This window comes from Mobula birostris, chromosome 12, assembly GCF_030028105.1.
Source record: "Mobula birostris isolate sMobBir1 chromosome 12, sMobBir1.hap1, whole genome shotgun sequence".
NCBI lineage: Eukaryota > Metazoa > Chordata > Chondrichthyes > Myliobatiformes > Myliobatidae > Mobula > Mobula birostris.
The window spans coordinates 8,018,487-8,042,638 of record NC_092381.1 but is presented as its reverse complement, the minus strand read 5'-3'; the positions used below and the strand labels follow the sequence as shown (position 1 = coordinate 8,042,638).

At 44.7% G+C, this 24,152-nt stretch overlaps 1 protein-coding gene across 1 annotated transcript in view; it reads right to left on the bottom strand.

The window, feature by feature from the left end:
* The window catches only part of ttll7 (tubulin tyrosine ligase-like family, member 7), a 214,661-nt gene that overhangs the window by 35,480 nt on the left and 155,029 nt on the right, over window positions 1-24,152 (bottom strand). Inside the window, exons 16-19 of the mRNA XM_072274584.1 lie at window positions 22,191-22,316; window positions 21,351-21,634; window positions 12,246-12,380; window positions 2,256-2,336 (exon numbers count right to left, since the gene is read on the bottom strand). Coding sequence (XP_072130685.1) covers window positions 2,256-2,336; window positions 12,246-12,380; window positions 21,351-21,634; window positions 22,191-22,316 — 626 coding nt within the window. The remainder of the gene's footprint in view (window positions 1-2,255; window positions 2,337-12,245; window positions 12,381-21,350; window positions 21,635-22,190; window positions 22,317-24,152) is intronic.

The window sequence follows — 24,152 nt, the reverse complement described above, 5'->3', positions numbered from 1 at the left end:
ATATGCACCAGCTGCTCGTATGATCATCCACCACCTGCTCCCGTGGCTTCACGTGACCCGGATCAGGGGGTGAAGCAGGTGCTACACCTTGCCCAAGGCCAGCAGAGAGAAGGACTGTGTTATACCTCCTTTGGTAGGGACACATCTCCATCCCATCACCCAGATAGATAGATGGGATAAATAGTCAGGGGTTTACTCTAAGGGTAGAGGAGTCTGGAACAAGGGGGTGCAGATTTAAGGTGAGAGGACAGAAAATTTAAAGAAATTCTGATGGATCGTTTTTTTACACCGATGCTGGTGGTGATGGGCTGTGTAGGAGGGAAGGGATAGATTAATTGTGGAATAGGTTAAAATGTCAGTACAACATCATGGGGCGAAAGGTCTGTACTGTGCTGAACTGCACTGCATTCTATATGGAACGAGCTGGTTTGCATTCATCTGCAGCTGCACTGGTGCGTGATGAAGAACTGCTACGTGCTTGTTCTTGCAGAAACATGGTTCCAGGACAACATCCCAGTCACCATCAACCTGCAGACCAGGACACTCAGGGACTTGGACTATATTATTTTTTAGTGACTGTATGTTTCTCTGCTATCAGAACTATATGTGCCTTGTGCTGTGTGTGACTGTTGGTACCGTGTTTTACACCTTGATCCCAGAGGAACACTCTTTGGTTTGGCTGTATTCATGGGTATGGTTGAATGACAATTAAACTTGAATTTGAACTTGAACATGGATAGACACAACAAATAATCTGCTGGAAGAAGTCAGTGGTTAAGTAGTATCTGTGGGAGGAAAGGAATTGTGTGTTTCTGATTTTAACCCTGATTCAAAGTTCAAAAGTTCAAAGCTCAAAATCAAATTTTCTTTTCAATATTTTCTTGTACTCTGTATTCTTCTATGTAGAGACTAATAAAAATATTGAAAAGAAAATTTTCTATCAGAGTACATACATGTCACCACCTACAACCCTGAGGTTCTTTTTCTGCAGGCATACCTAGCAAATCTATGGAACAGTAACCATAAATTGTAAGCATCAGCAATTGTTAACTGCAAACAAACTGCAAATGCAGAAAAAATAAATAGCAATAAATAATGAGTATGAAATAACAATATAACAGTGTCTGATTCAGGACGGAGAAAGTGATAGGGACGGGTACCATTACAACATTTGGACAGGAACATGGGTAGGAAAGGTTAAGATGGATTTGGGCCAAGCATAAGCAAATGGAACAAGTTCAGGGAAGCATGGATGAGTTGGGATAATGGCCTTTTACCCTGATGTCTGGCACTATGCCTTTGAGATGCAGGACGATTCAGGAGCACCTGGGGCAATGTCCAAGCCACACAGGGAGAACGTACAAACTGGTTCCACCATCAAGGACATCTTCAAAGGCAGTGCCTCAGGAAGGCAGCATCCATCATTCAGGACCCTCACCACCCAGGACATGCCCTCTTCTGATTACTACAATCAGGGAGGAGTTACAGGAGCCGGAAGCCACACACTAACAATTTGGAAAGAGCTTCTTCACCCCCATCATCAGATTTCAGAATGGTCCATGAGCCTACGAACACTACCTTAGTATTTTGCTCTCATTTTGCACTATTCATTCATTATATGGTTATATACAGTACCTTATATTATGCACACACTAAGTATGTGTACATACATATACACTCACACTCCCACACCTAATAAACTGGGCACCGTGTGCGTGTTTGTGGTCTTCTGCTGCTGTAGCCCATCCGGTTCAAGGTCTGATGTGCTGTGAGGTGCTCCTCCGCACACCACTGTTGTAACGCATGGATACTTGAGTTACTGTTACCTTCCTGTCAGTTCGAACCAGCCTGACCATTCTCTTCTGGCCTCTCATTAACAAAGCGGTTTCATGCACAGAACTGCCACTCACTGGATTTTTTTGTTTTCTTGTTTTTTCCACCCTAAACCCTAAAGACTGTTGTGTGTGAAAATCCCAGGGGATCAGCAGCTTTTGAGATACTCGATCCATCCCATCTGGCACCCAACAATCATTCCACAATCAAAGTCAATTGGATCACATTTCTCCCTCATGCAGATGTTTGGTCTGAACAACAACTGAATCTCATTGTAATTTACAACATTTTTTAATGTATTGTACTGTACTGCTGCCACGAAACAACAAAATTCCTGACATATGTTAAGTGATAAGAAACCTGATTCTGATTCAAGTTCTCATTCTCCTCACAGGCTATCTAAAAGGCAGCAGTAAACTCACCTTGCGCTGTTTTGTGGAGTCCAGTTTCACCAACCAATAGGAAGCCAGCTTTGGTTTGTGATACTTCCAATTGTCCAGAATCTGTGGAGGGAATTGGAAAGGTTGGTGAGGAAATGGACAAATGTCTTGGTGTGATTAACCTAGAGACAGTGCAGAAAACATTCACAAGGATGCAGCCGGGACTAGAGGCTTTGAGATCTAAGGAGAGTCTGGATAAGACCAGGATGATTCTCTTTGAGGAGGAAGAAGTGGAAAAAGTGTGACCGGCTTCAAATTCCTGGGTATCATTCCTGGAAGATCGAATTTACAGTATTTCAGCCAAGTGAACAGATAGAATGTAAGGCCTTTGACAAGGTCCCGCATCAGAAGTTGGTCAAGAAAGTTCAGTCGCTCGGCATTCCAGATAAAGTAATAAATTGGATTAGATATTGGCTTTGTGGGAGAAGCCAGAGAGTGGTAGTAGATGGTTGCTTCTCTGACTGGAGGTCAGTGACTAGTGGAGTGCCATAAAGATCGGTGCCGGGTCTGTTGCTGTTTGTCATCTTTATCAATGATCTGGATGATTATGTGGTTAACTGGACCAGCAATTTTGTGGATGACACCAAGTCTGAGAGTGCAGTGGATAGCCAGGAAGACTATCAAAGCTTGCATTGGGAGTTGGACCAGATGGAAAAATGGGCTGAAAAATGACAGATGGAATTTAATGCAGACAAGTGCGAGGTGTTGCACTTGGGAAGGACGAACCAGGATAGGTTTTACATGGTGAACGGTAGGGCTTACATGGTGAGGAGTGTGGTAGGACAGAGGGATCTGGGAATACAAATCCATAATTCATTGAACATGGCATCACAGGTACTGCAGATAGGTTTGTAAAGAAAGTTTGTGGCACATTGGACTTCATAAATCAAAGCATTGGGTACAAGAGTTGGGATGTTATGTCGAAGCTGGAAAGAAATTGTTGAGGCCTAATCTGGAATAGTGTGTGCCATTTTGGCCACCTACCTACAGGAAAGATGTCATTAAGATTGTAAAAGTGCAGAGAAAATTTACAACGATGGTGCCAGGATTTGAGGACCTGAGTTATAGGGAAAGGTTGAATAGGTTAGAACTTTATTCGCTCGAGCGTAGCAGAATGAAGAGGTTAGATAGAGCTATACAAAATGATGAGGGGTAGAGATAGGGTAAATACAAGCAGGCTTAGCTACATGAATGGCAGGGGATTGGAGGGCAATGGTCTGGGTGCTGGTTGACGGGACTAGGCAGTTTAATGGTTTGGCACAGACTAAATGGGCTGAAGGGCCTGTTTCTATGCCACGGTGTTCTACGGTTCTGTTACCCTATTGACATTCTAGAAGATCTATCCTGAGCCCAAGACTTTGATACAATCGTGAAGAAGGCATGACAGCTCCAATACTTCATTAAGAGTTTAGGGAGCTGTGGTATGTCACCAAGGACTCCAGCAAATTGCTGCAGATGTACCGTGGACAGCATTCTGACTGGTTACACAACCATTTGGTACAGAGGCTGTAATGGACAGGACCACAGAGGGCTGTCGATTTAGCCAACTCCATCATGAAAACAACCTTCCCCCCCGCCATTGAGGACATCTTCAAAAGGCAGTGCCTCAAAAAGGAGGCATCCACCACGAAGAATCCTCACCCTCTGGAATATGCCCTCTTCCTGGGGAGGGAGTTCAGGAGCCTGAAGATCCACACTTAACAGCTCAGGAACAATTTCACCCCCTCTACCATCACATTTCTGAATAGTGCACAAACCTCATTACCTGGCTTTTGCACTCTTCAGTTATTTTTTTGTAATTTATAGTAAGCTCTGTACTGCTGCCAAAAGACAACAAATTGTGCAACATAGGTCAGTGAAAATTCACCAGATGCTGAGTCTGATTGGGACCATTTTTGCCGGAGCGAAGAAGGTCGAGCGGTGACCTTGGAGAGGTTTATAAAATTGTGAGGAGCTTAGATAGGGTGAATGATCACAGTCTTTTTCACCAGAGTATAAAACTAGAGCGCACAGGTTTAAAGTGATTTAAAAGGGACCTGCGGGGCAAACATTTCCACACAGAAAGTGGTGAGTTAATGGAAGGAGCTGCAGAGGAATTGACAAGGACAGGTAAAATTACAGCATTTAAAAGATATTTAGATAGGTGGTGAGATGGAGATCTGTCTCTACCAGAGGAGCTGTAAGGTGCTCCTTCCGTCTGTAAACCTGCAGGTCACCCTTGGGCAAGGTGTTCATCTGCTTACCACCCCTGCCCCCCCACCCCCGATCAGGGTCACGTGAAGCCATGGGAGCAGGTGGTGGATGGTCATATGGGCAGCCAGTGCATATCACAAGTACTGGTTATGTGACCATTGACACCAGGGAGACAATATCTGAAGAGTATTGATAATGGCTGGGGTCACGCCCAGAAGAAGGCAATGACAAACCACTTCTGTAGAAAAATTTGCCAAGAACAATCATGGTCATGAAACCATGATTGTCCACATCATATGGCACGGCACATAATGATGATGGTGATGATTAGATACTGTAGGTAGAAGGAAGGCAAAGGTTTAGAGCAGGGGTTTCCAACCTGGGGTCCACAGATCCCTCAGTTAATGGCATAAAAAAGATTGGAAACCCAAGTTTAGAAGGATGTGGGCCCGATACAAGCTCAGGAAAGTAAGTGGGTCAGCATGGACAACTTGGGCTGAAGGGCCTTTTTCCCTCCTGAATACTTCTATGAGCAAGAGAGCAAAGATTGTGACTTAGTTAAACCATCCAAGAGATAGAATAACCCCCTCCAGTCAAACGGCCAGTGAGGTCACGGTGTCATTGAACCTCATTGGATGTCAGGTCCTCCTCCAAGAATTTGTAAATTGGTTTATCATTGTCACCAAGGTACAGGGAAAAGCTAGTTACAGGTCATTACAACAGTGCATTGAGATAGTACAAGGGAAACCAGTAACAGGATGCAGAGTAAAGTATTACTGCTACAGAGAAGAGAAAATCTGCAGATGCTCGAAAGCTCAAAGTTGGGGGGAGGGGGGGAGGGAAAGATGCGCTTGGTGGTGGGATCCCATTGGAGGTGCTGGAAGTGTCCAGCACATAATTCTCTGAAACTTCTGCCACCTCCAAGGGGATCCCACCACTAAGCGCATCTTTCCTTCCCACCCACTTCCTGCTTTCCACAGGGATCACTCCCTACACGACTCACTTGTCCATTCATCATTCCTCAGTGATCTCCCTCCTGGCACTTATCCTTGCAAGCAGAACAAGTGCTACACCTGCTCCTACACCTTCTCCCTCACTACCATTCACGGTCCTAAACAGTCCTTCCAGGTGAGGTGACACTTCCCCTGTGAGTCTGTTGGGGTCATATACTGTTTTCAGTGCTCCCGGAGTGGCCTCCTGTATATCAGAGACCCGACGTAGATTGGGAGACTGCTTCACCGAGCACCTACACTCCGTCCACCAGATCTCCCAGTGGCCACCCATTTTAATTCCACTTCCCATTCCCATTCTGCTATGTCCAGTCATTGCCTCCTCCACTGTCATGATGTCACACTTAGGTTGGAGGAACAACACCTTTATTCCCTTTAGGTAGCCCCCAACCTGATGACCTGAACATCAATTTCTCAAACTTCCAGTAAGAACAGACAGGAGGTTCTGTCAGCCTGATAGATACCCACATGGTGTGTTGCCTCCCAGGTGCCAGGGATATGGGATGTCTCAGATCAGGTGCAGAATATTCTGAAGGGAGAGGGTGAACAGCCAGAAGTTTTGGTACACGTTGGTATCAATGACATAGGTAGAAACAGGGAGGAGGTCCTGAAGAGAAAATTCAGGGAGTTGGGGAGGAAGCTGAAAAGCACGACCTCCAGGGTAGTAATCTCAGGATGGCTGCCTGTGACACATGCTAACGAGTGCAAAGGTAGCATGATCAGGCATGTTAATACATGGCTGAGAGACTGCTGTAGGGAGCAGGGCTTCAGGTTCCTGGATCATTGGGGCCTCTTCTGGGGGAGGTACGACCTGTACAGAAAGGACAGGTTACACCTGAACCCAAAGGGGTCCAATATCCTAGCAGGCAGGTTTAATAGAGCTGTTAGTGAGGGTTTAAACTAATTTGGCAGGGGGATAGGAATGGAGTGATAGGGCTGAGGAAGGGGGAAACAGAAATAAATCAAAGATAGCGTGTAACAGAGATGATAGAAAGGACGGGCAGGAGATGAGGCATAATCACACCCCGTGGGATGATTTACAGGGCAATAGAGGCATGGTGCAGTTAAAACAGAAAGCAACAAATACTGGACTGAAAGTGTTGTATTTGAATGCACGCAGCAATAGAAATAAAATGGACGATCTTGAAGTTCAGCTACAGATTGGCAAGTGTGACATTTTGGCCATCTCTGAAAGTTGGCTAAAGGATGGGTGCCATTTGGAGTTGAATGTCCAAGGATATACTGTGTATCGTCGGAAAGATAGGTTAGTAGGGGAGAGGGGGTGGTGTGGCCCTGTGTATGAGAAATAATATTAAATCATCATAAAGGGATGACATAGGATCGGAAGGTGTAGAGTCTCTATGGGTTGAGTTAAGAAATGGCAAGGGTAAAAGGACCCTAATAGCAGTGGTATACAGGCCTCAAAACAGCAGCCGGAATGTGGATTACAAATTACAGCAGCAGATAGAAAAGGTGTGTTAGAAGGGCAATGTCATGATAATCATCAGGGATTTTAACATGAAAGTAGATTGGGAAAAGCAGGCCAATACTGAAACTCAGGAGAGAGAATTTGTAGAATATCCAAGGCATGGCTTTTTGGAACAGTTTGTTGCTGAGCTTACTAGGGGATCAGCTGTGCTGGATTGGGTGTTGTGCAATGATCCAGAGGTGATAACAGAGCTTAAGGTTAAGGAGAAGAAGAAACTAAATTCTAATGTGTTGGTATTTCAGTGGAATAAAGGAAATTACAATGGCATGAGAGGGGAGTTGGCCAAGGTTGACTGCAAAGGGACACTAACAGGAAGGACAGCAGAGCAGCAATGGCTGGAGTTTCTGTGAAAAATGACAGAAGTGCAAGACAGATATATTCCAAATAAGAAAAATTTTCCAATGGAAGAAGGATACTACCGTGGCTGACAAGTGAAGTCAGAGTCAAAGTAAAAGCAAAAGAGAGGACATACAAGGAAGCCAAAGCTAGTGGGAAGGTAGAGGATTGGGAAGCTTTTAAAAACTTGCAGAAAGAAACTAAGGAGGTCATTGGGAAGGAAAAGATGAATTATTAAAGGAAGCTGGCAACTAATAGCAAAGAAGAAACCAAAAGCATTTTTAAGTATATAAAGGATAAAAGAGAGTTGAGGGTAGACATAAGACCAACAGAAAAATGATACTGGAGATATTGTAATGAGAGATGCAGAGATGGCAGAGGAACTGAATGCGTATTTTGCATAAGTCTTCCCATTGGAAGACATCTGCAGTACACCGGACATTCAAGTGTGTCAGGGAGGTGAAGTATGTGTAGTGAAAATTACGATTGAGGAGGTGCTCAAGAAGCTTAAGGGTCTGAGGGTGGATAAACCTCCTGGACCTGATGGAATGCACCCTTGGGTTCTGAAGGAAGTAGCTGGAGAGATTGCGGAGACATTAACAATGATCTTTCAAGAATCAATAGATTCTGGCATTGTACCAGATGACTGGAAAATTGCAAATGTTACTCCACTATTTACAAAGGGTGGGAGGCAGCAGAAAGGAAACTATAGACCAGTTAGCCTGACGTCAGTGGTTGGGAAGTTGTTGGAATTGATTGTTAGGGATGAGATTACGGAATATCTGGAGGCACATGACAAAATAGGCCAAAGACAGCATGGTTTCCTGAAAGGAAAATCCTGTCTGACTAATCTACTGCAATTTTTTGAGGAAATTACAAGCAGGATAGACAAAGGAGATGCAGTGGATGTGGTGTACTTGGATTTTCAGAAGGCCTTTGACAAGGTGCTGCACATGAAGCTGCTTAGCAAGGTAAGAGCCCATGGAATTATAGGGGAGTTACTAGCATGGATGGAGCATCAGCTGATCAGCAGAAAACAGACAGTGGGAATAAAAGAATCCTATTCTGGCTGGCTGCCAGTTACCAATGGAGTTCTACAGGGGTCGACTATGGGATTAGTGTATTTGTGGCTAAATTTGCCAATGATACAAAGATAGGTGGAGGAGTGGGTGGTGCTGAGGAAACAGAGAGCCTGCAGAGGGACTTAGATAGATAGGGGAATGGGTAAAGACGTGGCAAATGAAATACAATGTTGGAAAGTGTATGCTCATGCACTTTGGTGAAGAAATAAATGGGCAGACTATTATTTAGATGAAGAGAGAATTCAAAATGCAGAGATGCAAAAGGACTTGGGAGTCCTTGTGCAGGATACCCTAAAGGTTAACCTCCAGGTTGAGTCAGTGGTGAAGAAGGTGAATGCAATGTTGGCATCCATCTCCAGAGGTATAGAATATAAGAGCAGGGATGTGATGTTGAGGCTCTATAAGGCACTCGTGAGACCACACTTGGAGTGTTGTGTGCAGTTTTGGGCTCCTTATTTTAGAAAGGATATACTGACATTGGACAGAGTTCAAAGAAGATTCACGAGAATGATTCCAGGAATGAGAGGGTTACCATATAAGGAACGTCTGGCAGCTCTTGGGCTGTATTCCCTGGAGTTCAGGAGAATGAGGGGGGATCTCATAGAAACATTCCAAATGTTAAAAGGCCTGAACAGATTAGATATGGCAAAGTTATTTCTCATGGTAAGGGAATCTTGGACAACAGGGCACGACCTTAGGATTGAAGGACATCCATTTAGAACAGAGATGTGGAGAAATTAATTTAGTCAGAGGGTGATAAATCTGTGGAATTTGTTGCCACGAGCGGCTGTGGAGGCCAAGTCATTGGGTGCATTTAAGGCAGAGATAGATGGGTTCTTGATTAGTCAGGGCATCGAAGGGTATGGGGAGAAGGCAGGGGAGTGGGGATGACTGGAAGAATTGGATCAGCCCATGATTGAATGGTGGAGCAGACTGGATGGGCCAAATGGCCTACTTCTGCTCCTATATCTTATCTTATCTTAATGCTCCCCGTCATCCCCCCCAATTCAACATTTCCCATCTGTTTTCCCTCTCTCACCTTATCTCCTTGCCCGCTCTTTGCCTCCCTCTCAAGCTCCTCCTCCCTTTTCTTTCTTCCATGGCCTTCTGTCTCTTTCAGCAATCAACTTCCCAGCTCTTTATTTCATCCCTTCCCCTCCAGGTCTCACCTATCACCTAGTGTTACTCTCTCCCCTCCCCCACCTTTTAAGTCCGACTCCTCAGCTTTTTTTTTCCAGTGCTGCTGAAGGGTTTTGGTCCAAAATGTCGACTGTACTCTTTTCCTAGATGCTGCCTGGCCTGCTGAGTTCCTCCAGCATTTTGTGTGTGTTCCACAGCTACAGAGAAAATGCAATGCAGGTACACATCAAGGTGCAAGGTCATAATGGGGTAAATTGGAAAGTCACTTTATTTTAAAGTAGGTCTGTCAATAGTGTCTTAACAGCAGGGTAGAAGCTGTCCTTCTGCCAAGCGGTAGGTTCTTTCAGGCTGAATTGGCAGTTGACGCACCACCACCTAACAGAGAAAAAAATATATACCATTTCTCTGTTCAAAAAATATATACTGTTTCTCTGTTCAAATAGAATAGCCTTTTAGTTTGAAGCCCAGGATATGCCCTTTTCTTATTACTACCAAGAGGGAGGAGAGACAAGAGCCTGAACGCGCACACTCAACATTTTAGTAAAGCATCTTCTTCTCCTCCGCCATTAAATTTTTGAACAGACAATGAACACTACCTCACTGATTTTGTTCTCCTTTTGCATTACCTATTTACACAGTACTCTGCAAAGGTCTTAGGCAGAGTATATATATATAGCTGGGGTGCCTAATACTTTTGCACCGTACTGTATTTGTCAATGTAAAGCGGAAAGCAAGTTTGTAAATCTGGTGTGAGCAAAGGATGTAGAGAATGGCGAGTGGGGAGCACTGTGGGACAGGTGGCAGAGAAGGAGTACCAGGGGTGGGGGCTGGCATTGGCACAGACACAACCAGCCTGAGACATCAGCCGAGACCATTTGATTCCAAATAATTAGCTTATTGATCATTACAAAATGTCTCTCTGTTGCTTCCCACTCCCTCCCCTTTCCCAGCCCCTTCCTACTCTCAGTCCACTATAGAGACCCACAACTTCACTCACATATGTCATGAAATTTGTTTTTTTTGTGGCAGCAGAACAGAGCAATACATAAAATTACTACAATACTGTGTAAAAGTCTTAGGCACCCTAGGTATACAGGTGTAATTTATAGTACAATGCACTTTATGTATTGCACTGATCTACTGCCACGTAACAACAAACTTTACAGTACAGGTCAGTGATTATAAACCTGATTCTAATTCTGAATCCCCAGTTTCCCACAAGAGAAAATATCCACTTCAAGCTCCCCTGTGTAACCTCGGGATCTTATTTGTTTCAGTCTCAGGTGAATAAATCTCTGCTGTCTTTACAGTGTCCTGAGAAAACTCACCACGAGGTGGCGTCACTCCACAATGAATCCACAGGGATAAAATCCATCCAGAAAACAGGAAACTCCATATCACCTCTTCCCTGTCTTGAAGCTCCTGCCAATTACTCTCGGCTTCACTTGGGACCCAAGGGTGTGTATGCTGTGGAGGACTTGAACTGCAGGTTTACACTTACTGGCCGCTCTATTAGTGTACCTAATAAAGTGGCCACAGATGTGAAGCCTAGTGTTGGATCTGTTGCCACGGAGCCCACCCACCTCAAGGCCCAACGGCTCAGCTCATGATAAAATGGCGGAGCAGACTCGATGGGCCGAATGGCCTACTTCTGCTCCTTTGTCTTATGATCTTATGGTCTTACAGTAGATAGGGTAAATTCCAGCAGGCTTTTTCCACTGAGATTGGGTGAGACTATAGAGGTGTAGTGGAGAGTATATTGACTAACTACATCACAGCCTGGTATGGGAACACCAATGCCCTTGAATGGAAAATCCTACAAATAGTAGTATTTACCATTCTATCACAGGTAAACCCTCCCCACCATTGAGCACATCTACATGAAATGCTGCAGTAGGAATGCTGCAGTAGGAATGCAGTACATGAAATGCTGCATCTGTCATCAGGGAGCCCCACCAGCCAGGCTCTTTTCTTGCTGCCACCATCAGGAAGGAGGTACAGGAGCCTCAGGACCCGCACCACCAAGTTCAGGAACAGTTATTATCCCTCAGCCATCAGGCTCTTGAACCAGAGAAGATAACCACACTCATCTTCCAAAGCCCCATCATTGAAATGTTCCCACAACCAATGGACTCACTTTCAAGAACTCTTCATTTCATGTTTTTTGATATTTATTGCTTATTTATTTATAATAATTATTATTTCTTTCTTTTTGTATTTGCACATTTTGTTGACTTCTGCACTCTGGTTGAGTGCTGAAGTTGGGCTATCTTTCATTGATTCTGCTATGGTTATTATTCTATAGATTTATTGAGAATGCTCACACAAAAATGAATCTCAGGGTTGTATATGGTGACAGATATCTACTTTGGTAATAAATTTACATTCAACTTTGAACTTTGAACCAGAACTAGAGGTCATGGGTTAAAGATGAAAGGTGAAATGTTTAAGCAAAACATGAGGGGGAACTTCTTCACTCAGAGGATGGTGAGAGGGGAACAAGCTGGCAGCAAAAGTGGTGGATGTGGGTTCAATTTCAACATTTAAGAGAAGTTTGGATAGGTACATGGATGGAAGGGCTATGGAGGGTTATGGTCCAGTTGCAGGTCAATGGGACTAGGCAGATTAAGCATTCGGCACTGACTAGATGGGCTGAAGGGCTCATTTCTAAGCTGTTGTGCTCTTTATATCTCTATGATTGGAAAGCCCACTGATGACTCACCCCATCCATTAAAACCTCAGCTTCTTCATTCGATTTTCCGGGAAACTTGATTCTCATCTCGTTGAGAGCCACCTGTGTTTCTTTGGTCAATTCTTCATCCTGTTCCTTTGTTCTAAAATTCACAAAGGACACACGCTAGAAAATGCAGAGAAAGATCTCATTAATTCAGGGTCAGGGTAGCTCAACACACCACCACCGGCAAAACTACGAAGCTCAGAGCTACCCCTGTGGGAGCCGTACATTTTCTGCTACATGTGGACCTTTTAACAACTGAGGAGAAGTTCTGTTGTGATCACTGGTCAGAGGGATGGCGGATGGAATGGTTGCAGCTAAGTTCGGCAGTCAGGGCAGAAAGGGAGGGCTTTCAAAGAGGTTTCAGTCCACTCACAGCTAGGCTAAGCGGAGACTGAGTCAATTACCTTTCCCTTCCAGAGGTTTGGGGATCTGTCTCTGTGCTGCCAAGATTTCCCCTGAAGGAAGGAGAAAGGAAAGGAGGAAAGGAGGGAGGAAGGAAAGGAGGGAGGGAGAGGGGAGGATGGGAGGGAGAAAGAGAGGCAGGGGAGGGGAAAGAAAGGAAGGAGGAAGGGAGGGAGAGAGGAAAGGAAGGGAGTTATGGATACAGAGATGGATAGGTAAGTTCATGGGAAAGAGGCAGAGAGGGAGGGAGGGAGGACGGGAGAGAGAAGGAGATAGAGAGATGGATAGGTAAATTCATTACAATGGGGGAGGGGGGGAGATAGTTGGATAGGTAAGGTGATGTTCAGTGGGGAGGGAGGGAGAAAAAGTGGGAAAAATGAAAGAAAAAGGAATGATTGAAGGATGATGTAAAACAAACATTAAAGAAACCAAAATGATAAAAACAAAGGAAGTAAAGAGGAAAAGAAAAAGAAAGAACAAGTTAGTGAGAAGAGTTTGATTGATAAACTCTGATAACATTAAAGGAGATCATTTTCATACCTATGCTGGCTCCTTTGAAGATGCTGTCTGTTTTTGCCCATTAATAGAACACACAACATAAAACAACAATGTTCAGCTGACCTTTCAGCCAACTGCAAGATCAATCTAACCTACCGCCCCCACCCCACATAGTCCTCCATTGTTCCATCATCTATGTGCCTATTTAAGAGTTTCTTAAATATCACCAATCTATCTGCCTCTACCATCACCCCAGGCAACATGTTCCACGTACCCACCATCCTGTGTAAAAAAAAACCTACCTCTGACATCCCCCCTATACCTTTCACCAATCACCTTAAAATTATTTTCCCTTATATTAGCCATTTCTGCCCTGGGAAAAAGTCTCTGGCTGTCCATTATATCTATGCCTTTTATTATCTTGTACACCTCTATAAAGTTGCCTCTCATCCTCCTTCACTGCTACGAGAAAAGCCCCAGCTCGCTCAAATTGACCTCATAAGACATTCACTCTAATCCGGACAGTGTCCTGGTAAATCTCTTCTGCGCCCTCTCTAAAGCTTCTACCCCCTCCACCATGAGATAACCAGAACTAAACACACCAACTCCAAGCGTGGTCTAACCAGAGTTTAACTGTTTATTCCTGTCCACTGATGCTGCCTGACCTGCTGAATCCGCTAAGGGTTTTGAGCAGGGGTTTCCAACCCTTTTTACGTAATGGACCAATACCGTAACGCAAAAGGTCCATGGAACCCATGGTTGGGAATCGGGTTTAAAGGGAAAATGAGCCTAGCTTGGATGTAGTATTCCAAAGCACATCTTAGAAGCAGAGGCGTGTGATAAATAGAAGGGCAGGCAGAGGACTTGGACAACTAATCCTAAGCTGTGTGTTGAGGATGAAGGTTTGAAAAAGAGTTGGAAGGCTCTGGGAAGGAATTGTCGAGTTTGGCCACACACAGTGGAAGGCATAACACCCAGCAACCAGGCACGGGAAAGAGGGGTGCGTTTGGGGTGTTGGATTGGAGGAGGTTACTGACTGGGGGGAGGGCAGAGGGTGGCACGATAGAACAGTGGTTAGCATAACGCTTTACAGCATCAGTGAACAGGCTTCAATTCCCACTGCTATCTCTAAGGATTTTGCACATTCTGCCTGTGACCACGTGGGTTTCCTCCAGGTGCTCCGGTTCCTAAAGATGTACAGTTAGGGTTAGTGAGTTGTGGGCATGCTTCGTTGTGCTGGAAGTGTGGCAACACTTATGGGCTGCCACCCCCCCAAAACTCTTACGGGCTGCCCCTCCCCCCAAAATAAAGACCCTGGACCATGTTGACGCAAAACACCACATTTCACTGAATGTTTCAATTTACATGTGACAAAAAAAGCTGATTTTTACAGAGGTAGGAGAAGCGTTTGTCCACTGACTATAAAGTAAACTGGTTGCCACTGGTTGGCATAGTTTTATGGGATGGGCACATCTGTGAATGGAGGTCAGCTGAGCCCAGGCTCTGGCGCGAGGTGTCCGTGAACAACTCATCAACTAACAAGAGCTGCCTGACCAGCTGAGTTCCTCCAGCACTTTCTCTGGATTTCCGGAAATGCAGAATCTCTTGTGTTTATGATTTGTTACTCCACTGCAAAGTCTCTATGCAAGCCTATCCCAAAGAAGTTTAAATCTTCTCTTCGAAGGGATTTCAGTGAGACCCTTTCTCACTGCTCCCCCTCTAAGGTCTTCCCCTTCCTTTCCAGTCCTGATGGTCTTGGCCTAAAACATCAACTGTTTATTCCCCTCCATAGATGCTGCCTGACTTCCTGAGTTCCTCCATCTTAGACCAAAAGACATAGGAGCATTCGGCCATTGAGTCTGCTCTGCCAATTCATCATGGCAGATTTATTATCTCTCTCAACCATATTATCAGAATTAGAATCAGGTTTATTGTCACCGGCAATGTGACGTGAAATTTGTTCACTTAGCAGCAGCAGTTCAATGCAATACATAATATAGAAGTGAAAAAGAATAATAATAATAATAAATAAGTAAATCAATTACAGTATACGTATATTGAATAGATTTAAAAAACGTGCAAATTTCACAATGAACTCAATCATATTGTGATCACTGTCTCCCAAGGGTTTTTTACCTGAAGCTCTCTAATCATCTCCAGTTCATTACATAACACCCGTACAGGTGATCTTCCGGAAGGCTCAATGACAAACTGCTCTAAAAAGTCATCTCTTAGACATTCACCAAATTCACTTTCTTGAATCAGAATCAGAATCAGGTTTATTATCACCGGTATATGACGTGAAATTTGTTAACTTCGCAACAGTAGTTCATTGCAATACCATAAAACAGAATAATAATAATAATGAATAAGTATATCTTATTCAGTATAATTGTGTGGGCATGTGGCCAAGTGGTTAAGGCACTGGATTAGCGACCTGAAGGCCGTGAGTTTGAGCCCCAGCCGGGGGAATGTGTTGTGTCCTTGAGCAAGGCACTTAATCACACATTGCTCTGCGACGACACTGGTGCCAAGCTGTATGGGTCCTAATGCCCTTCCCTTGGACAACATCGGTGTCGTGGAGAGGGGAGACTTGCAGCATGGGCAACTGCTGGTCTTCCATACAACCTTGCCCAGGCCTGCGCCCTGGAGAGTGAAGACATTCCAGGCGCAGATCTATGGTCTCACAAGACTAAGGGATGCCTTCACTTTACTTTATTCAGTATACTTTATACAGTACACGTGTACTGAATAATTAAAAATTGTGCAAAAGACAGAAATACTATATATTAAAAAAAAGTGAGATAGTGTCCAAGGGTTCAATGTCCATTTAAGAATCAGATGGCAGAGGGGAAGAAGCTGTTCCTGAATCACTGAGTATGTGCCTTCAGGCTTCTGTACCTCCTACCTGATGGTAACAGTGAGAAAAGGGCCTGCCCTGGGTGCTGGAGGTCCTTAATAATGGACGCTGCCTTTCTGAGACACTGCTCCCTAAAGATGTCCTGGGTACTATGGAGGCTAGTACCAAGATGGAGTTGATTAAATTTACAACCCTCTGCAGCTTCTTTCGGTCCTGTGCAGTAGCCCCCCGCCCCCATACCAGACAGTGATGCAGCCTGTCAGAATGCTCTTCACGGTACATCTATAGAAGTTTTTGAATATATTTGTTGACATACCAAACCTCTTCAAACTCCTAATAAAGTATAGCAGCTGTCTTGCCTTCTTTATAACTGTATTGATATGTTGGGACCAGGTTAGATCCTCAGAGATCTTGACTCCCAGGAACTTGAAGCTGCTCACTCTCTCCACTTCTGATCCCTCTATGAGGATTGGTATGTGTTCCTTTGTCTTACCCTTCCTGAAGTCCACAATCAGCTCTTTCGTCTTACTGATGTTGAGTGCCAGGTTGTTGCTGCGGCACCACTCCACTAGTTGGCATATCTCACTCCTGTGTGTCCTCTCGTCAACACCTGAGATTCTACCAACAATGGTTGTATTTGAGCTACACCTAGCCACACAGTCATGGGTATAGAGAGAGTAGAGCAGTAGGCTAAGCACACGCCCCTGAGGTGCACCAGTGTTGATCATCAGCGAGGAGAAAATGTTATCACCAATCCGCACAGATTGTGGTCTTCCACTTAGGAAGTTGAGGATCCAATTGCAGAGAGAGGTACAGAAGCCCAGGTTCTGCAACTTCTCAATCAGGATTGTGGGAACAATGGTGCTAAATGCTGAGCTATAGTCGATGAACAGCATCCTGATGTAGGTGGTTATGTTGTCCAGGTGGTCTAAAGCCACGTGGAGAGCCATTGAGATTGCATCTGCCATTGACCTATTGTGGCGATAGGCAAATTGCACATACCTGGTCCTTGCTGAGGCAGGAGTTCAATCTAGTCATGACCAACCCCTCAAAGCATTTCATCACTGTCGATGTGAGTGCTACCGGGCAATAATCATTAAGGCAGCTCACGTTATTCTTCTTAGGCACTGGTATAATTGTTGCCTTTTTGAAGCTAGTGGGAACTTCTGTCCGTAGCAGTGAGAGGTTGAAAATGTGCTTGAATACTCCTGCTAGTTGGTTGGCACAGGTTTTCAGAGCCTTACCAGGTATTCCATCAGGACTTCCTGCCTTGCGAGGGTTCATTCTCTTTAAAGACAGTCAAATATCAACCTCTGAGACAGAGATCACGGGTCATCAGGTGCAGCAGGGATCTTCACAGCTGCAGTGGTATTCTCCCTTTCAAAGCGTCCATAGAAGGCATTGAGTTCATCTGGTAGTGAAGCATCGCTGCCATTCATGCTATTGGGTTTCGCTTTGTAGGAAGTAATATCTTGCAGTCCCTGCCAGAGTTGTTGTGCATCCGATGTCACCTCCAACCTCATTCGAAATTGTCTCTTCGCCCTTGAAATAGCTCTCCACAAATCATACCTGGTTTTCTGGTACAGGCCTGGGTCACCAGACTTGAATGCCACAGATTTAGCCTTCAGCAGACGATGTACCTCCTGGTTCATCCACGGCTTTTGGATTGGGAACATACAGTAAGTCTTTGTAGACACACACACCCATCCATGCAGGCTTTAATGAAGTAGGTAACCACTGCAGTATACTCAGCCAGATTCGAAGATGAATCCCTGAATACAGTCCAGTCCACCGATTCAAAGCCATCTTGTAGGCGTTCCTGTGCTTCCCTTGTCCATACCTCCTTGGTCTTCACTACTGGTGCTGCAGTCTTCAGTCTCTGTCTATACTCAGGGAGTAGAACTACAGCCAGGTGATCAGACTTCCCGCAGTGGGGGTGTGGAATAGCACGGTAGGCATTCTTGATGGTGGTGTAGTAATGATCCAGTGTGTTGTTTCCTCTGGTATTGCAAGCGATCTGTTGATGGTAATTGCTTTGTGACTTTTACAGACCGGCCTAGTTAAAATCTCCCAAAACGGTGGTGAAGGTGTAAGGGTGTGCTTTTTACTGCATGTTGATCCCATTGCTCAGATCATCTAAAGCTTGACTGACATTGGCCTGAGGTGAAATGTATACCGTTATCAAAATGACCCCGGAGAACTCCCGTGGTAGGTAAAAAGGACAGCACTTAACTGCTAGATATTCTAAGTCTGGTGAGCAGAATTGAGACAGCACTGATATATCTGTGAACCAAGAAGAGTTGATCATGAGGCATACTCCACCTTTTGAGAGACTCTATAGATCCATCCTAACGGTGTAGAGTAAACCCGTCCATCTGAATTGCTGCATCCAGTACGGAAGGGGTTAACCAGGATTCTGTGAAACAAAGGACACATGCTGTCCTAATGTCCCTCTGATTCAGCACCCTAGCTCTGAGATCATCGATTTTATTCACCAGAGACTTCATGTTTGCCAGCGAGATAGTCGGTATTGGGAGATTAAAACCCCGTTTCGTCAAACACACTTGTAACGCCGATCTGCAGTCATGCTTCCTCCATCCACAATCAGAGTTGTTTCCATCAGTTTTAAGCATTGATAGTTCATTTAAATGCATTAAGACATCTTTGTTGACTGTACTGACCTTGGAAGTAGTTGGTTTTTTTTTAGCTATAACAGGCTGAAAAGAGAATATTTAGTCGTATCCATTGAGAGTACTACTGATACTCGCATCGCCTCTAGGTACCCTGGAAGTCATCCATTACCAACCTGATTTTCCCAATCTACCTGCATGTTAAAACCTTCCATGACTATCATGGGAGACCCAGCACCCGGGACACACCCCCTTCTCATTGCTATCATCAGGGATGTACAGGAGTCTGAGGACACACGCTCAATGATTCAGGAACAGCTTCTTCCCCTCTGCCATCAGATTTCTGAATGGACATTGAACCCATGAACACTGCCTCACTAATTTTTTTTTCCTTTTGTGCTCTCTTTTAGCACTACTTAATTTAATGTTATATATTTATATATATCTATTGCAATTCATTGATTTTTTTATTAAGTATTGCAATGTCATGCTGCCACAAAACAAATTTCACATGTTAGAATGAGAATTTTTACTTCTTGCATCCATCTCACATGAGGGAGTAAAAATCTTTATTTTGTATCTTCATCACTATGTACAGGCAATAAGGAAGGAAATGTGAGAATATATTGACCAAACACTAAGTGTGTATACAGAATTGTTTAGTATATATGTATGTACAGTCAGATATGCAATCAGATCAATGTGAAAGAAGCTGTCTCGTAGCCTGTCGCTCCTGGCCTTAATGTTGTGGTACCATTTGCCAGATGGAATCAGCAGAAACAGTTTGTGTTTGGGGTGACTGGAGTCCCTGATGATCCCTCGGGCCCCTTTTTACACTCCTACTGCTGTAAATGTCCTGAATAGAGGAAAGTTCACATCCACAAGTGCACTAGGCTGTCCGCACCACTCTCTGCAGTGCCCTGCGATTGAGAGTAATACAGTTCCCGTACCAGGCGATGATACTGCCAGTCAGGATGCTCTCGATTGCGCCCCTGTAGAAAATCCTGAGGATTCGGGGACTCATGCCGAACTTCTTCAGCCATCTGAGGTAAAAGAGGCACTGTTGTATTTTTTTCACCACACAGCCAGTATGTAGAGTCCAGGTGAGATCCTCAGTGATGTGTATACCGAGGAACTTGAAACTATTCACCCACTCAACTACAGCCCCATTGATGTCAATAGGGGCTAGCCTGTCTCCATTCCTCCTGTAATCCATGATCAATGCCTTCATTTTTTCTACATTGAAGAAGAGGTTTTTTTTGGCACCACTGTGTCAGGGCATTGACTTCTCTGTAGGATGTCTCACTGTTGTTGGAAGTAAAGCCTATCAATATCATGTCATCTGCAAATTGGTCAGCAGATTGGATTTGTGTGTGGAGTAGAAGAGGGGGCTTAGGACACAGTCCTGGGGGTCTTCAGTGTTGAGGGTTAGAGGGGTGGAGTTGAGCGTGCCCATCCTTACCACCTGCTGGCAATCCGACAGGCGGGGTGCAGGCCGAGGTCTCTGAACTTCTTATTGAGCCTGGGGGTGATTATGATGTTAAATGCTGAACTCTAGCCCAAGAAGGCATCCTAACGTAAGCATTCCTCTTCTCCATGTGAGTGAGGACAGTATGTAGATCTGTGGCTATGGCATCGTCGGTTGATCGGTGGTGTTGGTAGGTGAATTGTAGGTGCCAGTGATGTTAAACCTGAATCTGATTCTGATTCCGATACTTTGGCTGTCAATCCAATAAATTACCAATAAGCCACAAGGCCACTTCTCACTGTCACAAGCAGAATCCTAGTCCAAGAAAATCTCACTCTGCATTAATAAAACACTTGGTACTCCATTAAAAAATAAATTTGCAAAGCCTGATGAGCACTTTTTATTCTGCACTCTGTTATCGTTTGACCTTGTCCTACCTTAAAGCACCATTGCAATGAATTGATCTGTATGGATGATATGGAAAACAAGCTTTGCACTGTAACTCAGTACATGTGACGATAATAAAACTATTTACCAAGGCGTGAACATAGAGTGCTACAGCACAGTACAGCCCCTTCAGCCCAGCCTTTTAACCTACTCAAAGATCAATCTAACCTCTCCTACCTCGTGCTCCATTTTTCTATCATCCATGTACCTATACAAGAATTTCTTAAATGTCCCGTGTATCTGCATTTACCACCAGCCCTGACAGCATGTCCCATGCACCCACCTATCCCTGTGTAATGGACTTACCTCTGACATCCCCCTCCACACTTTCTTCCAGTCATCTTAAATTCACAGTCTGCCCCACCATTTTTTAATTTATTTGGCGATACACCACAGTGATAAACCTTTCCAGCCCAACAAATCAATGTGAGCAATTAACCTACTAACCCCTACATCTCTTGAATGTGGGAGGAAACTGGAATAGCTGGAGGAAATCCACGCGGTTACAGGGAGAACATACAAACTCCTTAGAGACAGCAGTGGGAATTGAACACTGTAACAGCACTGCACTAATCTACTACACTACCATGCAGCAAATCATATAAGCTACTTCCACCCAAGGGAAACGTCTCTGCCTGTCCATTCGATCTAGACCTCCTATCATCTTGCACACCTCTGTCAGGTCACCCCTCAGCCTCCTTTGCTCCAGGAGAGAGAAGTGGAAAGTTAGCAGAAGTCAGCAGCGCTCTGCTGAGCTGAGAACATCGGGTGTCTCCAGTGCTTACCGGCGCAGAGTGGATGGTTCCCAGGCTGGTACTGTGCGGGATTTGCTGGGTGACGGCGCTGCGGTTCAAAGACTGCGACCGAACACCTGAGGCCAGCCTGGACAGGGGCATCACGGGCTTGCTGGAGGCCGTTCGTGGCTCTGCTGCTGGTGGTTGCGGTTGCGTTGCCAGAGACGCGATGGAACGAGGGCAGGAGGTAGAACGTCGAATTGGCACGGATGCAGTTGGTGACATTGAAGGGGATGGTTTTTTCCTCAATGCCAGTGGATTCCTTTGCGCCCTACCTGAGAACAGACCCCAACAGAGAATACAACATTAAAACACCTTCCTTTTTGCCTGCTTCGCTTCTAGAATCCAACCCCAAGGACAGCTTCTACCTCGCTCTTATAAGACCACTTGTACATTAAGAGGAGTAAATATTTCACCCAGGGGTTCGTCAGTATATGAAATGATCTGCCAGAAGAAATGGCTGAGGCAGGTACAGTAACATCTTTTAAAAGACTATACAGTAAGACATAGGAGCAGGATTATGCCATTCAGCCCATCGAGTCTGCTCCACTACCTCATCATGGCTGATTTATTAACCCTCTCATTCTCCTGATTACCCCCTGCAACCTTTGTCACCCTGACTAATCAGGAACCTATCAACCACCACTTTAAATATACACAATGACTTGGCCTCTTTCTTAGATAAGAGGCACAAATCTACACACAATACTGAAAGTGACATCTGACCAATGCCTTATAAAGTTTTAACATAACATCCTCAGCATTGCAGACACTAAACCTCATTTGGATTCTGTCCCTTCTATCCTCACTGTAGCAGGTGAGTTTACTCACTTCGCTGGCACAAATGTTGACCACGATGGACTTGGGCTTTCTCCTCTGGTTCACTTCCACTGTTCTGCTGCTGTTTGCCCTCAGCCCAGACCTGTGGGTCCTCTCGTGTGGTCACTCTGTTCTCCCCTGCAAACCCACAAACACAAGCCGGACAATTCAGAATCAAGCTTATTATCGCTAACTTGCGTCGTGAAATTTCAGCAATACAAATGGTTCAATTTATTTTCAGAGAATGGATACAATATGTAACCTGAAATTCTTACAGTAGCAAAGTCCCCAAAGAGACCATGAACTGGAGTCCTTCAAAAACTACTGGACATCCTAACACTTCAACATCTCAGACAGGCTCTCTCTCAATAGAGAGGGAGAGAGAGATATCGCTCCTGCAACAATGGGAAAGAAGACCATGTTTCGATGTTACCATCTTTCACGTCACTTCTCCAAGCCCCCCAACTGAGGACCAACAGACTCGCACTCACCATCGAAAGAGAGAAGTCTTACTGAGTTCCCCCAGCATTTTGTGTATGTTGCTCAAGATTTCACACAGCTGCAGAATCGCTAAGATTATGAAGACATGTAGTCCTCTTTTATTGTCATTTAGTAATGCATGCATTAAGAAATAATACATTATTTCCTCCGGTGTGATATCACAAAACACAGGACAGACCAAGACTGAAAAAACTGGCAAAACCACATAATTATAACATATAGTTACAAACAGTGCAACAATACCATAACTTGATGAAGAAGTCCATGAGCACCGTAAAGTTCAAAGTTTCTCAAATGTCCCATATCTCACGCAGACGGGAGAAGGAAGAAAAACTCTCCCTGCCATGCCGACCACAATCCGACTCTGAGTCATCCGAAAACTTCGAGCTCTGATCAACTCTCCAACACCAAGTACTGAGTGCCATCTCTGTCCGAACGATTCGACCTCCTTCTCGGTCCCCAACAGCAGGCAAGGCCGGGGATTTTAAGGCCTACCCTCCGAAAGATTCCCGACCACGCAGTAACGACAGCAGCGAACGAGCGTTTCAGAAATTTCTCCAGATGTTCCTCTGTGCTTTCACATCCATTCTCCATCAAATCAGAATCGTCCACGGCCCCCATTTAACAGATACGATATCATTTTTCACCGGGGGGCTGCGCACACGCAGGTGCGCCGCCATCTTCTCCTCCTGCCCATCCGCTTGCCTTTATGTTTTGAAATTTGTTGGTTTTGTGACAGCAGTACAGTTAAAGACATAAAAGTTACATCAAGTTACAGATAGATAGATTGACAGAGAGTGCAGAAGGGGAACGTTGAGCTAGTGTTCATGGGTTCATTGTCCATTAAGAAATCCGATGGCAGAGGGGAAGAAGCTGTTTCTGAATCATTGAGTGTGAGTCTTCAGGCTTCTGAACCACCTCCTTGATGGTAGTATTGAGAAGAGGGCATGTCGTGGATGGGTAGGGTACTAATGACGGATGGTGCCTTGATAGTGGAGAGGTTGAAGCTGACTGAGTTACAACCCTATGCAGCCTCTTGCGATCCTGTCTGCTGGGAATCTCTATACCAGTCTGTGATGCAACAGTCAGAGCGCTCTCCACTGTTACAATATTTAAGTTACAATTGTTCTTGTCTATCTGTTGAAAGCCCTGCTCAAAGCTTGGCAGTGGAAGCCATGAGTGGAGGCAGATTCAGAAGCACATTTGCTGGACCCCAGCCGAGCTGCTGATACCACCTGCAAGTTGGTGCTATCGATGACTGTGCCATCAAAGCCTATATGATGGTCGCTTCTTGCTGGGAAAATTCCATACAGGAAGGAGGATTTCCCAAAGAGATTCCCAGGGAAGGCTGACTGAAGTTTTTTCATAAATATTTCCCTAAGATATAGGAACAGATTTAGGCCATCCATCCCATCAAGTCTGCTCCGCCATTCAAACATGGCTGATTAATTTCCCCTTTCAAACTCTCCTCTT